This window comes from Lissotriton helveticus, chromosome 7, assembly GCF_964261635.1.
Source record: "Lissotriton helveticus chromosome 7, aLisHel1.1, whole genome shotgun sequence".
NCBI lineage: Eukaryota > Metazoa > Chordata > Amphibia > Caudata > Salamandridae > Lissotriton > Lissotriton helveticus.
This window is the reverse complement of record NC_136068.1, coordinates 478,127,599-478,143,649: the sequence shown is the minus strand read 5'-3', so window position 1 is coordinate 478,143,649 and position 16,051 is coordinate 478,127,599. Positions and strand designations below refer to the sequence as shown.

General features: G+C 44.9%; 1 protein-coding gene across 1 annotated transcript in view; it reads right to left on the bottom strand.

The window, feature by feature from the left end:
• Nucleotides 1-1,443: 1,443 nt before the first annotated feature.
• Nucleotides 1,444-16,051, bottom strand: part of LOC144768640 (tumor necrosis factor receptor superfamily member 12A-like) — a 39,466-nt gene continuing 24,858 nt past the window's right edge. The window contains exons 4-5 of the mRNA XM_078652451.1: nucleotides 3,685-3,742; nucleotides 1,444-2,251 (exon numbers count right to left, since the gene is read on the bottom strand). Of these exons, the coding sequence (XP_078508577.1) occupies nucleotides 3,687-3,742 (56 nt within the window). The 3' untranslated portion in view covers nucleotides 1,444-2,251; nucleotides 3,685-3,686. The remainder of the gene's footprint in view (nucleotides 2,252-3,684; nucleotides 3,743-16,051) is intronic.

The following is a 16,051-nucleotide window of genomic DNA, read 5'->3' as shown; positions in this document are numbered from 1 at the left end:
CAGTACAGTAGATAGAGGAAGTCTAGTGGGAGGGCTTAAGGTGAGAGAATGGGCTGCCAGTAGAGAGAGAATTCCTTAGAACATCTCGCCCCAGGATCCTTTGGCACGTGGCGTGGTCCAGGCAGTAATAGGAAGGTCAGACTAACTTATGGGTGGGTCATAGGTAGGTAGTCAGTCAGGTATTAAGGGGGTCCTTATTCCCTGGTGGGATCCTATGGGAGAGTTAGTGTTTTGGTTGTTTCCTGCCGTCCCTTCCTATTTTCAGGTTTCCTTGAAGAATTTAATTATTGAGGTAGCTTGAGCAGGCGGCGGGGGCGGCATAAGTTAGTGGGTGGGGGGCAGAGGAGGTTTTTCTTCTGGTTCAGTTCAACCTATGATTAGGATGGCCGCTTTCTTGGGAAAGCAGGTTTCTCACTGCAACAAAAGGAAAGACATTGTCCATAAAAAACAGGGGTGATGCACTAGTCCAAAAAGGCTAGGTGTCGCTGGGTGGACACCTGCAGCTAGAAAGAGGTGTTGGAGTGCAGGCAGTCACATCAAAAAGGGGAGGGACTGGCAGATCTTTAGGGAAAAAGGGAGTGGCATGGAGAGCAACAGTTTGGGATTTTGAAAGATGGGGTTGGAGCGGAGATATGATTAGACTAGATTAAGTGGTTGATTGGTTTGGAGAATTCACAAATCGGGGGCGGCTTACGGATGGGAGGGGATAGATAAATCCAATGCATTAGCAAGGTGGGGACTGTAGAAAATGTAGTGTTTGAAATCTAGACTTAGACCTGTCCTAATAAAGCACCCTTTGACTGTTATTGGTGGTCCTGGCTTAATGCTGCGTCATCATGCCCTAAGAGAGACGGTGGAGTGAGGAAGACGTAGAGAGAACAAAGAGCTAATGGAGATGCACTGTTTTTTGCCTACTTTTTTATTTTCGTGGTCCCCCATCACATGAGAATATCTGGAAAGGTCTAATATTTAATACCATTCATTTTTATTAATACTGAAATGGTGCGTCGATGGAGGGTCATGATGGGTAAGAGGGCTGTAAAGGTATCTCTCTTCTGAGAAGAGCAGAGTCACCAATGTGGGACTGATAGGCCCGGTTAACTTTAGTAACAGGGACAGTCATTCATTAGGGTTATCTGCAGAAGCCAGATTTTCCAGGGAAGCATGTTCCTCAGAAGATCCAGCAGAGCTGGGGAAGGAAGCTTAGCAAATCAGACAGAATGTCTAACCTGAGAAATACCATGTCCTCATCCTACCGATCTTCATGAGCACAGGTGATTTTGTGAAATAAAAGGAAGTAGCAAAACGCAACGTTTCACATAAATGGAAGTCAGAGGCTATAGTACGCCTTTGAGTTTGTGCATACACTCAGTGATGTAGAGAGCAGGATATTTGTATTTGAACACGATACAACTTGCTCACAAAATCCTAAATAAAGAAAAAGACACCCCTGTTTACTTTGTTCCAGGCTGCTTTCTTCAATCATTTCCCGTTGTTTTCTAGAGCGATTTAAAAATCGATTGAAAAAGGCACTTGCAGCTTTTCAATGTTTGAAAATGGACAGATCACCCCCGAATTTTCTGGAACATTTGTGGAATTCAGGGGTGAAGAGAAGCCATAGGGGTGGGAGGTGGCAAGGAAATCTTGATCAGCTATATAAGGAGTGGAAGCCCAGAAAGCAACTGTATTGTACAGACAAGGCATAGAACAAAGTTATAAGCACTTTGCAGATCTTTAGATCCCTCACAACTGACCTTGTGGGGGTGTAGGAGATATTGGCTTGAAGGCTGAAAATTGTGCATGGCACTGCCCCACCCCCACTTTCACACTCATCTTGAAAGATATAGCCAGTGCATTAAAATGTGCAAAATAGTGCATTTCCCCCCTTTCCCAGCTAATAGCGCCAAGTAATTTAATCTTTCAATATTTAAGTAACTGGACTCATGGTCCTACTCCCACTCAATATATATATTATAAATATATATATTAAAAAACTCTACTATTTGAAAAAAATAAAAATAAATCTGCCAGTGGGGCAGAAAGTCCGATGTTTTAGCGTTCCCTCCACTTGCATGGCAGCATTCTTTACTCTCCGCGGTGGCACAAAGTTAAGTCCCCATGGGCAGAGATCCGCCTGAGTAGATTCCATCAGAAGCTGCGATTCAACATTGTCCATCAGAGCGCTCTTTCCATGCTGGAGGTCAAGAAACAGAATTTATCACCAGTTGTCTTTTCGGCAACCATCCTTAACCTAGAAAGGAGAAGAATTGAGTTTTAGGCAGGTGTGATACAGGAGCCATGTGTATGATACACGACAACAGTTATGGTGAGATGTGCACATAGAACAACAGCCACAGTGGTTCTCCCACCCAAAACAATTTAATAAAAGTTGTGTCTTCTTCGAGGTGACCTATTTGAGGACTGAGAGAGTAAAAGTCCTCTTCAATCCCTGGAAATTCTCTATACAGAGATCAGTCACTGATCTCCTGCTGGTCCGTCCTTTTCCTAACACCTAGAACCCGGTAGCGAGGGCTTGGCCAGACACCACCTGGGACCTCCCAGGGCTGTGAGAACAGAGCGGCGGACAAACAGCCAGCAGCCATGATTCTCATTAAAGCAGCTCAGCTCTTGGGTCGGTGCCATGGGCTAAGGGATGCAGGAGCTCTGCCCGCGCCGTCTTTCCGTGACGTTATGGTCCGTCTGGGGTGTGTCCGCTGCCGGCACTTACTCATATTTTCTTTGGAAAGCAGCTGGATTTAATTTCTCCAAAGGAAAAAGAGAGGCAGTCATTTCTAGACAAGGCTCTTGCTCTCTGATGTGTTTTTCAGCTTTTTGGGGGAAACAGTGATCGCGGCGGGTGGCGAGGTGCCAAATGGTGTTTAGTGTGAGTATGTGGAGTTGTTGTGTCCTTTTCACAACTTCGGGGGGAAATCCAGCATCAATCCCCCTCTCACCCTCCCAAAAAAAAAGAAGATCAGCATGTACAATACTGCGAGGTAGACTTCACCACAGTTCTTGAGGCCAGTGGTAGGAATGAGTGAGAATCCACTGAAGTCTATGAAGCTAGTGATGGAGAAATGATTGAGAAAGCTAATGAATGGGAGGTCAGTGATGTGGGAGTAGCAGGCTTCATTGATGTTTATGAGGATATTGATGTAAAATAAAGTGACACTTGATTGAGGTGTGCGGGAATGTGATGTGAGAATGAGTGAGACAACAGATTTGATTGAGGAGTAGGAGGCCAATAATAAGAGCGGCTGAAATTCCATCAAGGGTATGAAATGTCTGATAAAGGAATGGACTCCCTTGAGCTGTATGCAGCCACTGGTATATGCATAAGTGAGACAATGTTGAAGTGTATGAGGCCAGTAAAGTGAGAATGAGTGAAGCTCTATTTAGGTGTATGACACAAAGGTATGGGAGGGAGTTAGGCGCCACTAAAGTTTGTGTGGCTGCTAATGTAGTAGTAAGTGGGATTCGCCTAAAGCAGTTGAGGCTAGTGATAAGGAGAAAAATGGGCATTGTTACATTTGAGTTGGCATTGAGAGGTATGAGACCAACAGCATAGGCAAAGCAAATCCTTTAAAGAGGATACGACCAGTGGGGTAAGGCACAAATGCGATTCCACCTCAGTGTGTAAAGTCGTGGTTTTGAGGGATTTATTTTCTGCGCTTCAAGCCATACCTTCAATTGAGCAGGGCTTCCTCGGCCGAGTGAGGTCTGCCGGTCTCCTCAATAGGAGCTGAAAGAGAAAGGAACACTTTAATTTGACCGCAACAGATGGACGCCTATGTTTTTTGCTCTGAAAAATGGCGCTTGGGAACCAAGAGTGATATTCTATTTTCGTTTGTAGAAGGCAATTATTGGACACCTGATATACTCTCTTATTTAATAACAGTTTTATTGGTTTTGCTAGATCCATTCCGGATATAGCAAAATCAACATAACTGTATGGGACAGCTTTATAAAGTACATAAGTAATCTTATTTGTTATTATCTCTCTTATTATTCATTATCCTGTCTATCTTACCCCACAGTCCTTAATTAACGGTTTATAATTTTTTTAATTAAAACATCCTTAAATTTATATATTCAAAGTCCCTTAAAATTTTTTCTTGTTTTACATTCGTTACAACGTTGGGATCCCTCTTTGTTAATTACTAGTTTTCTTCTGCCCGGAGACCTTTTAGCACCACCAAGTCAGGTCTCATCCAATGTGATCATTTATCTAGCCATTCCTAACTATAATTGTCCACTCCCTGTCCAATGCTTGCTGAACAGACAGAAATCTAATTCTAGTCATTAGTTGGACGTGCCAATTATGTATCACTCACACACATATATGACCCTCCACATATTTCCCTGCTAGGGATTTAAGGGGCCTATCGTCATTTCTCTTGGCAATAAATATTTCCACCAATGTGTTGCAGGGCTGGGCCAATGCTGTGTGAATGATCCAGTATCTTTCTTCAGTTTGTAATATGATATGTTCAATCTTCGACCATTTACATAATTCATATATCCATTGTGTTATCTCATGGGCTGTGCCTCCTTCCTGCCCATTGCAATCCGCCTTTTTGCAAGTATTAATGCATGAATCTGCTGCTAGATTTTTAGTGCAAGCCATTAATGGAAATAAAGATGCCTCTGGTTTCATCAAATCGGCCACCAGCCACCACAGAGCAGACCAGGGTTGCATCCCGCATTATGGTTCCACAATAGGACAGCTCCCAACTATGTGACAGAACCTCACTTCAACACTTCCATACTTCAGGTCAAGACATACTGCCCACTGGATATAGTGTATAGTTTGCCCAATTCTCTTAGGAGCCTAATAAGTTATTTGTAGAAAATTAAATTGTAGTTTAAGTTTGAACTTTATACCACTAAAATATATATATATATATTCACTGAAAAAACCATAGGTTATAGACCATATATAGTTAGGAATTAGCATTTAAAAAACCTTATTTTACTCACACAAAACCATTGAAATTCCATATATAGTTAGTGGCACTAACTATATATCGCGCACCCGCAATTCACTGCTGATGATGTCACATATTACATCATTCATGACATGGTCAGTGACATCACTGATGACATCACTGATGACAACATCCAGTGACTGTATGTTTCTGTAAAGTTAAAATATGTCTTACATATCGAAGAATGAGTAGATGTATAAGTGTCTGGACGAAGGATTTAGTAGGTGCATGACTGAATGTATGAGTGAGTGATTAAATGTGTCTCACTGAGTGCATGGGTTAGTGACTAAACTGTCTTAATTTGTGCATCATTATGTGTTTTGTTCATTAAACTGCTGCATGTGTTGATCAGTAGCTATATGAGTAACTATATGGGTTATTGATTGATTGCCCAAGTATTTGTATGGGAGACTGAGTGTGTGTGTGGCTGGCTGGGAGGTGTGTGACTCTGTGCAGATCAATGTGTACTTGTATCAATGATTGTATAAGAGAGTAAGTATGTGTTAGTATATGTTTGAAAATGTAAGGTGCTCTATGTTTAACTGTATAGATTAGAAAATGGAAGTGTGATTGATTCTTTACAGGACTGACTAGGTGTGTGAGTAACTCCATGGATGAGTGGCAGAGTGTGAGTGTCTGTATAGGTGTATAAGTGCATATGATAGTGTTGTAAAGATGAGTGATTGTATGTATGAATGATTGTATGGGTGAATGAGTGAGTGTTTGTGTAAACATAGGAATCAGTGAGTGCGTATGTAGTAACTAGTATTGGTGTGTCAATGGTTTAAAAAATTATACTCTGTATTTAACACTGGGTGTAACAGAGGTTATATGAAAGTGTGAGGAGATGCATTGTATTGTCACATGAATGATATCATCAGTGATGTGACCAATGATGTCAAATGAGATGTCATCAGTGATGTCATCAGTGATGTCATTTGAGATGTCATCAGTGATGTCATTTGAGATGTTATCAGTGATGTCATTTGAGATGTCATCAGTGATGTAATCAGTGATGTCATTTGAGATGTTATCAGTGATGTCATCAGTGATGTCATTTGAGATGTCATCAGTGATGTCATCAGTGATGTCACTGACCATGTCATGAATGATGTAATATGTGACATCATCAGCAGTGAATTGCGGGTGCGCGATATATAGTTAGTGCAACTAACTATATATGGAATTTCAATGGTTTTGTGTGAGTAAAATAAGGTTTTTTAAATGCTGATTCCTAACTATATATGGTCTATAACCTATGGTTTTTTCAGTGAATTTTCAAGGTTTTTTAAATGCTAATTCCTAACTATATATGGTCTCTAACCTATGGTTTTTTCAGTGAATTTCAATGGTTTTTTAATAGCAAATATCATAAGCTGTCGAATGTCAAGTACATGGTAAGTAAAAACATTTTCGTGTTTATGCACACTGATCTGCTTTGAATGCTGCCCCCCCCTCCCCCTCATTTCTATTAGGAGTACTCTCTCTTTGCAGATAGTGAAGGGTAGTTAACGCAGGCCTTTGCCCCCGTTGTAATCCGTCGTGCCTGCTTCTCTCTCCATTTGATTGATTGTTATCCAAGCATTTACTGTTTTAGAATTGGTTCTCTTTGGTTCATTCTCTATTTACAAACAAGCACAGAGTCGCAATACTCTGTTTAGTCTTTGCAGATAGTGAAAAATTGTGTAAAAAAACAAAAGGAATCGAGCAAAATCAGTAGGCCACTAATGGGATCTCTTTTTGACCTCGCTAAAATAGAAACATTAGGAACAACCCCTCATGAGAAATACGAAACTAGTGAGATGAACTGAGCTCCACACCATGATGGCTGCAAGACAGCTCGGCTCCGCCACCCACCCCGCCCAAAATAACGATAAACTCTATGCAAATATTACAAATATATACAACACACCAGCAAAGTAACAGGGTAAAACATTTTATTAAATAACTATTTACATAACTATTTTATACTTTTTGGTGCCCGATCCGGCTAGCTCAATCGATCGAGCATGAAACTCATGCACTCTGATAGTTCAAAGTTTTGAGGAGTGCTTGTAACACTGTCTGAAGCTTATTTGCACTTGCTACAGCTTCACTATTCTCAATGTAAGTGGGGGCTGTTTGAGGACGTGACTGCATTTGAAAACAATGTGATGCGGTGCCACCCTGAACCGCTTGACGGAGGCCCCCGAGGGACGGTGTGATGGCGCGGACTCTGAGGGGGCGCTTGGCTCCGGCCCCCTCCCCAAGTCGTGTTGCCCTGGTGTGGCCTGAGATCGCCCCCGACATAGGTGGCCGGCTCCCGGGGTCAAGCGGAACTTTTTGCCTTTTGGTGACTCTTCCATTCTTGACCTTGTCCCACAATCCGTTTCACCTAAAGACACGCTGTAGTGGGGCGCCCCTTTACCATTTCAGTTGACATTCCGCCCGCTTTTGCTACACTGTGCCTCTTCCGCTATTCAGCTGTTTACCGCCCGCTCTTTCGACTACAGCGTCTCGCTCACCATGTAGTTGAGTTGCTCCCGCTCTTGCGGTGCAGCGATAGGCGGCTGCCACAGGACTCTCAAAATGGCGGCCGGCTCTTCAGATTTGGGCGTGGTCCACTAAAATGGCCCTGCGACACCTTGGAACTCGGACGCTTGTCTGCTAGGGCTTGGTCTCCATTCTCGAAAGCGTCCCCTCAGCCTTGAAGATTCTACAAAAGTCTTGGGGGCCCCCGACTCCCGCAGGCTTCTGGTGGGGAGCGGCTGCCATGATTGCTCGTGGAATGGCCACGACGGAGCTACGAGATGGTGGTGCTCTCATGCTGACGCGAGCTTCAGTCTGAAACATCCAGAAACACTGTAGACTACCAATTCGATCAGTTCCGGTAGCGCCCCAACGTGACCCGGTAGAGAAGAACTTGCCCTCCCCTCTTTGACTGATGGTTCTTGTTGCCTGTCCCTTCTGTTGTCATTTAACAGAACTATTTAGCCTGCTGAAAGGGGTTGTGTTCCGACCGCTGGTTGGTGGAGACATTTTGACTATATTCTGGACCTGCGTTGTCGCGTAATGCGTCATATGACGCGCCGCGTTAGCGCATCCGGAAGTGCTCCGGTGCGCGAAGCGCAGCTTCCCGGAAGCGATCCGGGGCGCGGCGCGCAGCGCGTAACGTAAGCATAACAGGTCATGTGACTTGTTAATAAAATTTTTCACTGGTTCATTTACTTTTCTTATTCTAATGATGAAAGGCTTGGTCATATGACCTAAAAATTACGCTTTTTATTACTTTCGAACATTATTTTTTCTTAAACATATGTTATAATGTTCCAGGCTAATGTACTTTCCCGGAAAATTTACAACTGTTCTGCAAGTAAAATATATTCCTTTTTCGAGAAAAAGGGCGTTTCTTCGTCCCATGACGGAGCCGTTGAGCAAAAGAGGCTCGGCCTGCTGTCTTAGTCGCCGATACGCCTGAATATCAGATTCTTATCGATCACTTTATGTTGCAGGAGTAGAAAACACAACAGCCCTTGACCATTTATCTTTACTGCGTTCCTGCGTATTATACCTTTTACCCTTCATGTAATTGGACTGCTTTATTTCACTTGCCTTTTACTGATTCTAAAACAGTGACTATTATTAAAAACTTTACCAATGTAAATACTACTACCATGTTTTCTTTTAAAAACCTTTATTGTGAAAATGTCAGTATACAAATACGGGCCTATAACCACGTGGGCCGGCCACGGAGCAAACTGTAATCGTATATGATGAGTAGACATTTACACTGTAGAGGAACGTAACGGGCGGGCCATTAGGTTGCAAGAACTAAGGTGTCTAACAGTTGCGGAATCGGTGGACGTACATTTTATAATTAAAATACGACAGGGCCAGTTACAATAAAATTATCTAGATATACATTTGCGGGCAAGTACCATGGGTGACGTTAATTCGAACTTTCAATAGTACAGTAATCAATAACACATCAGAACTTAATATCAATAGGGATGTCGAAATATTCAATCAATTCTCGTCCCCGCCCGCCATGTGCTTCAAAACTGCATACGTATCTCGTGATATCAAGGTTGTGCAACCAGTACACAACAAGGAGTTACGAGTCCCATTTATTCCGGCGCCATTTTGGGCGAGGACGGGCAGGTCCAGGATATAGTCAAAATGTCTCCACCAACCATCGACTATGATGATGTTCATATGCTGTATTTATTAGAGTAACACTCATCTGTCCACATGAAATTAATTTGCCACAATCTAAACATGTCATTTTAATCTTTCCAAAGTTCTTCTAAATATTTGGGACCGTTTCCCTTGCCTCTGATGCTGTCAGTGCCACTTCTTTGGTGAATGTACTGGCAGATCGGGGGTTCTCCTCCAAATCTCTCTTTTGTGCAGCACTATAATTAATCGGTGCCACCTCTCCATATGACGATGCATGGTATAATTACCATAACTATATTTTTTTTCGGTTCCTCTGGAGAGTACATCGTGGCAGATGAGGCAGGTAACGTACCGGGCATTTACCTTTTTTGCATGTAGAGGAAAGGAAAAAAAATTCGAGCGTCCGAGTTCTAAGGTGTCCCAGGGCCATTTTAGTGGACCAGGCCCAAATCCAAAGAACAGGCCGCCATTTTGAGAGTCCTGTTGCAGCCGCCTGTCGCTGTATCATCAAGAGCGGCCGAAACTCAGCTGAATGGCAACTAAAACGGTAAAGGGGCGCCCCACTACAGCAGACGAGCCTCCACCTGGGGAGGCCCGTTCACGCCGCCTTCCCCCCCCCCTTCGGGCACCCCACGCCGTTATTCGGAGCAGCATTGTAGGATGGCCACACCAGTGCGGCAACTTGCTAGACACCACCTCGGTGCCAACCGAATCTCAGCGCCTTGTGGTGTCTTCCATTCCGAAAATATTGTTGTGCTGCCTTCGGCCTATTCGCCGCAAGTACGCACGCAACTCAGCTGCATAGCGAGTGAAACACCAAGGGGCGCCCCACTGCAGCCGAGGAACCTTCATCTTGGGGGCGACGCACAGCATCACATTGCTTTCCAATGCAGTCAGATCCTCAAACAGCCCCCACTGACTGACGCCGCCTCACAGGCCAACGGGGCGCCCCACGCCGACTTTCGGCGCAGCATTGTAGGATGGCCACACCAGACCAGTGCGGCAACTTGCTGGACCCCACCTCGGTGCCATCCGGATCTTGGCGCGTTGTGCTGCCTTCGGCCTATTCGCACATCGGTCCGCTACTGACGCCGCCTCACAGGCCAACGGGGCGCCCCACGCCGACTTTCGGCGCAGCATTGTAGGATGGCCACACCAGTGCGGCAACTTGCTGGACCCCACCTCAGTGCCATCCGGATCTTGGCGCGTTGTGCTGCCTTCGGCCTATTCGCACATCGGTCCGCTACTGACGCGAACTCACAGGCCAACGGGGCGCCCCACGCCGACTTTCGGCGCAGCATTGTAGGATGGCCACACCAGTGCGGCAACTTGCTGGACCCCACCTCGGTGCCATCCGGATCTTGGCGCGTTGTGCTGCCTTCGGCCTATTCGCACATCGGTCCGCTACTGACGCCGCCTCACAGGCCAACGGGGCACCCCACGCCGACTTTCGGCACAGCATTGTAGGATGGCCACACCAGTGCGGCAACTTGGTGGACACCACCTCGGTGCCATCCGGATCTTGGCGCGTTGTGCTGCCTTCGGCCTATTCGCACATCGGTCCGCTACTGACGCCGCCTCACGTGCCAACGGATTTTCTACGCTTTTTATACCCTATGCCGCATAACAGGCCATGTGACTTGTTTATAAAACTTTTCATTGGTTCATTTTACTTTTGGTTTCCTAATGATGGAAGGCTTGATCATATGACCTAAAAATAACACTTTTCATTGGATGAAAACTTTTTTTTTCCCAAACGATGAAAGCCCCACCTTGTTTCTGGATGTTTCAGACTGAAGCTGGCGTCAGCATGAAAGCACCACCATCTCGTGGCTCCGTCGTGGTCATTCCGCGAGCAATCATGGCAGCCGCTCCCCACCGGAAGCCTGCAGGAGTCGGGGGCCCCCAAGACTTTTGTAGAATCTTCAAGGCTGAGGGGACGCTTTCGAGAATGGGGTCCAAGACCTAGCAGACAAGCGTCCGATTTCCAAGGTGTCCCAGGGCCATTTCAGTGGACCAGGCCCAAAAAGGAAAGAGCCTGCCGCCATTTTGAGAGTCCTGTGGCAGCCGCCTATCGCTGCACCGCAAGAGTGGGCGCAACTCAGCTGAATGGCGGATTTTGGCACAGTGTACCAAAAGCGGGCGGAATGGCAACTGAAACGGTAAAGGGGCGCCCCACTACAGCAGACGAGCCTCCACCTGGGGAGGCCCGTTCACGCCACCTCACCCCCCCCCCCCCCGGGGCGCCCCACGCCGTTATTCGGAGCAGCATTGTAGGATACCAAAACCAGTGCGGCAACTTACTTGACATCACCTGGGTGCCATCCACATCTCAGCGCGTTCTGCTGCCTTGGGACTATTCGCACAACAGACCGCTACTGACGAGGCCACCCCCCGGGACGCCCCACGCCGTTTTTCGGAGCTGCATTGTAGGATACCCAAAACCAGTGCGGCACCCAGGCAACATCCCCTGGGTGCCGTCCAGAACTCAGCACGTTGTGCTGCCTTGGGACTATTCGCACAAAACACAGCTACTGACCATTGTTGCTTCTTTTTTCCTAAAAATGTTTAAATGTTCTTACTGTTTTTGTTGCGTTGTATATATTTATAAGTTATTAAAGTTTTATAATCCTACTACTTTGTTGGAGTGCTATATATTTTTAATGTGACACATAATTGTAAAAACTTTGATGTACAAAGAGGCGTCCCTCGAATCTTCCGCTTCAGGCTCGGTCCCCTCCCCAATTACAATACAGGATGGTTTTCAGATAGTAGGAACACGTGTGGTGTGACGGATCTCATCGGGTGGGGGCCTTGATCTACTGTAACTCCTTTGAAGAGGGGTGATTCTTTACAACTGGGGCCATAAACTACATCTGCAGGGCTAGGTGATAGCCTGGGACCGGCCTGGACAATCGGACACAGAGGAAGAGGAGTTTCAGAGGGTGCGGTAGTGAATAGGGCGAAAGGGAGGTGTCGGGCGGGCACAGGGTGTGATTCTCAGGGAAGAGCAGCGCAGATGGGGGGAGGTTTATTGCCCATGCATAAGACAGAGAGCGGGGGTAACCAGTGCCTGGGGGAGATGCTTGCGAGGGTGGGGAGCCATGCTAAGGATCGACAGCGTGCAGAGAGTGGGTCTGGTCAAGGCATCTAAAATGGCTGCCGTGCACGACAAAAGTGTGGCATTTGAAAAAAGGCAAGATGGCGCAGACAATGTTTATCAACACTTCCTGATTTCCTTCGAATCGAACGTTAACAGACGTTATCTCTCCCACACTACCGGTCCCCCTCGGCTTAAACGCCGAGATGGTAGGGACTGCATCCCGTGGAGATAGGCCGAGACGTCACTCAGCAGAAAAAAAAGAAAAAAAAAAGTCTATAAACATACAATAAGTTAAAAGTCAATCATTCTTGTTTCCTTGTAGTACGCTCCCCAGTCCGCTTCCCGTTACGCGAACCGGGCGCACCCCACGAAAAAAAAACGATGTTTTTTTTTTTTTTTGCCCCGCGGAGCCCTTTTAAAGCCTCCACATCAAACCTAGGGGGTCAGGGAGGATCTACTATGCCCCCTTATGATCATTTGCCCCTTCGCTTTGGCCTCCTCTTGTCTCTCGATCCTACCGAGAGACAAGATGGCGGCCGCTCCGTACTGTTTGGAATGTTTACAGACACCGGAGAGCCAATCAGCTTCGCTTCGCAAAGCTCCGTAACGCGAAAAGTACGCGAAACGGAGCGCTACCCGGGACGCTGTCACAGATATATATCTTTTTTTAAACGTTAATTTCTCAAAATCCACTGGAGCACATATATTGAGACCCAGCAAAGGCACATCGGGCTACCGGTCCCTACAATTTTGCCAAGTTTCATGCAAATCCATTCAGCCGTTCGATTATTATTATTTTTTTTTTTTTTGCCCCGCGGGGCCCTTTTAAAACCCCACATCAAACCTAGGGGGTCAGGGAGGATCTACTATGCCCCCTTATGGTCATTTGCCCCTTCGCTTTGGCCTCCTCTTGTCTCTCGATCCTACCGAGAGACAAGATGGCGGCCGCTACGGACTGTTTGGAATGTTTACAGACACCGGAGAGCCAATCAGCTTCGCTTCGCAAAGCTCCGTAACGCGAAAAGTACGCGAAACGGAGCGCTACCCGGGACGCTGTCACAGATATATATATTTTTTTGAACGTTAATTTCTCAAAATCCACTGGAGCACATATATTGAGACCTAGCAAAGGCACATCGGGCTACCAGTCCCTACAATTTTGCCAAGTTTCGTGCAAATCCATTCAGCCGTTCGGGCTAAAAGTGAGGCCAACCGCCCTATGGAAATTAACATGGGAAAAACGCGTTTTGGGACCCCCCTTTTTTCTCGGCCCCCCCTTGATGAACCCCCCCCAAATTTTCAGGGGCTGCTCACAAACAAAATGTTCCATTTTCCTGAAAATTTCAGCCAATTCCGTCCACAAACGCCAAAGTTATTAGACATAGAATTTTCAAAAATCCCATAGAGAAAAAATCCTAACTATATATACCTACTGGCGACCGCCAGTAGGTAATATATATATATATATATATATATATTTTTTTTTTAAGTACAAGAAAGGCGGCACAACCGGATACTTATTTGAAGTTATTTATTTCACCAACACTCCACCGACGCGTTTCAGCCTCACGGCTTTTCTCACGGTCAGCAAGTCCCTTTTTGCTTTCTCTCTTTATACTGGCCCACATGAGCCTTAAAGTGGCATTGTGGGATATGTAGTTTTTCGAAGCAAACATAATTAAAAGAATGATAAAAATAGAAAAAGGACTAGTGTGTTCTGTTTACAAAAGTATAGTACTTAACGTCCATAGTTGTTTTCACTTGAGGGCGTCTTGAGTTTCATAACTTATCACAAGATCTCAGTTTTTCAAGTTGTTCAAAAGTTCACAGTCTTTTGAAATGTCGGGTATAGTACCCTTATCCCATATTTTGATCTCGCTGCAGTTCATATTCACTCTAGATGTATGTGGAGATCCTCTCCAAAGTTCATTCCTCGTGGCTGTTTCGTGCGGAATCGGATAATGAGGCGTGATTCCATTTGTCGAAGGAGGCGTACTGTGTCTCCCCCTCTCTCAGATTTATTCAGCATTTTCAGTCCATAGAAGGTCATGGCTCGCCAGTCCCCATTTTGGCAGATACTCAAGTGTTTTGCGGTAGCATACAGCATGTTTGAATTCTTGACAGCTCGGATGTGTTCCAATATTCTCTTCTTCAGCATGCACGTGGTGGATCCTATATATTTCATTCCACATTTGCATTCCAAAACATACACCACATTTTTTGATGTGCAGGTGATGTATTGATTGATCGGCATATATTTACCATCAGGTTCCAACACAGTCTTCATTTTTTTGCCTATTTTACATGCTTTGCATGTGGTACATGGCTTAAAACCTATGTTTTGTTCCGTCCACCATTTGGATTGTTCTTTGCTCTGGAAGTAACTCTTAACTAATAGGTTTTGAAGGGATGTGTTTTTCTTGTATGTGATGGAGGGGAATTTCCCCGCTATTGGTCCTACATCCGGATCGCTGCTTATCAAATGCCAATACTTCTTCATTTTTTTGGCAATTAGCTCACTTTCTTTACTGTATGTTGTTATAAATCTCGGTGGGTCTCTTTCTTGTGGGGATTGTTGTTTTTCCACTAGCGTTTCTACTCTGCTGATTTTATCTGCTTTCTTTTTACAGTCTTTCAGGACATAGTCCTTATATCCTCTTGACTGGAATCTCATTTTGCTTTCAAGAATCCTGTTTTCGGCATCTTCTGGTTTAGAGCAGTTTCTTTTGAGTCGTACAAACTCCCCATATGGAATGCTTTTCAGTAGCGATTTCGGGTGGAAGCTGCTGCCATGGAGAATACTGTTCGTTGCTGTTTTCTTCCTAAACAGCGTTGTTTCCAGTTTGCCATTTGAGATATAGACCTTAGTGTCCAGAAAGTCTATCTCCTTTTTGTTGGTGGAACTCGTCTCGATTTTTGACTAAGTGCCAATTTTGATTTATTACTTTTTTGAATTGGTTGGCGTTAGGGCAGAATGTGGTGACACACACCTGACGTTTTAACTGTGGTTTAGTACGTCGTTCTAGAAGTGTTTCCCTGGATCCGTACACCCTTAACGGACTTCTAGGCTGATTACTCAGTTTGGTAAGATATTTGGTGACAATCTATTGTGATTCTATGCCTCCTTATGGCATATTTGGACGGCTATGAGTAAATGGGTATTACCATCATTTTTCAGTGAGATCATCTCCACGTACCAGCAAAAAGACATCCCCCGCGCCTTTCCAAAGATTTAGCTCATACCCGCCGACTTCCTGTTTTACTAGACAGGTACCGCCAATCATCTTTTTTCATTACACGTTTTGTTGCTGGTGTGATGACTTTCACCCCTTTTACGTAATCACCCTTTTCCCTGCAGAGATTTCTGCTTCACTACGCCTTCCAAGTTGCCTTGCAGACCAGTTGGGTAAGCTGCTTTGGATGGTGGTGGTTCACTCCTCAGTTTAACATAGGCACCTTAAGAATTTTATTACATAAAGATCATTTTTATGTTTTTCAGATATTCCATTGGCCCTGAGGAGAATCCCACTTTAACTTCGATTGGGATTCGAAACGCGTAGGCCCTTGTATTAAGTGTTGCTCTACCCTTAAACCCAAGTGTTGAAAAATACTGCACCTGAGTTTTGTACACATTGCCATACAAAAATTGTTTTCATCTAATATTCTGTTTGGTATCTAAATTTCAAGTGTACTGTTTTTCTAGGTTGATAAACATTTGTGTATTATACCTTACGTATAGATTTATTGAGCAACCTTTCCTATTCTTTTCTTCTTTTTTCCCTCGCAGACATTTTTTATTGAG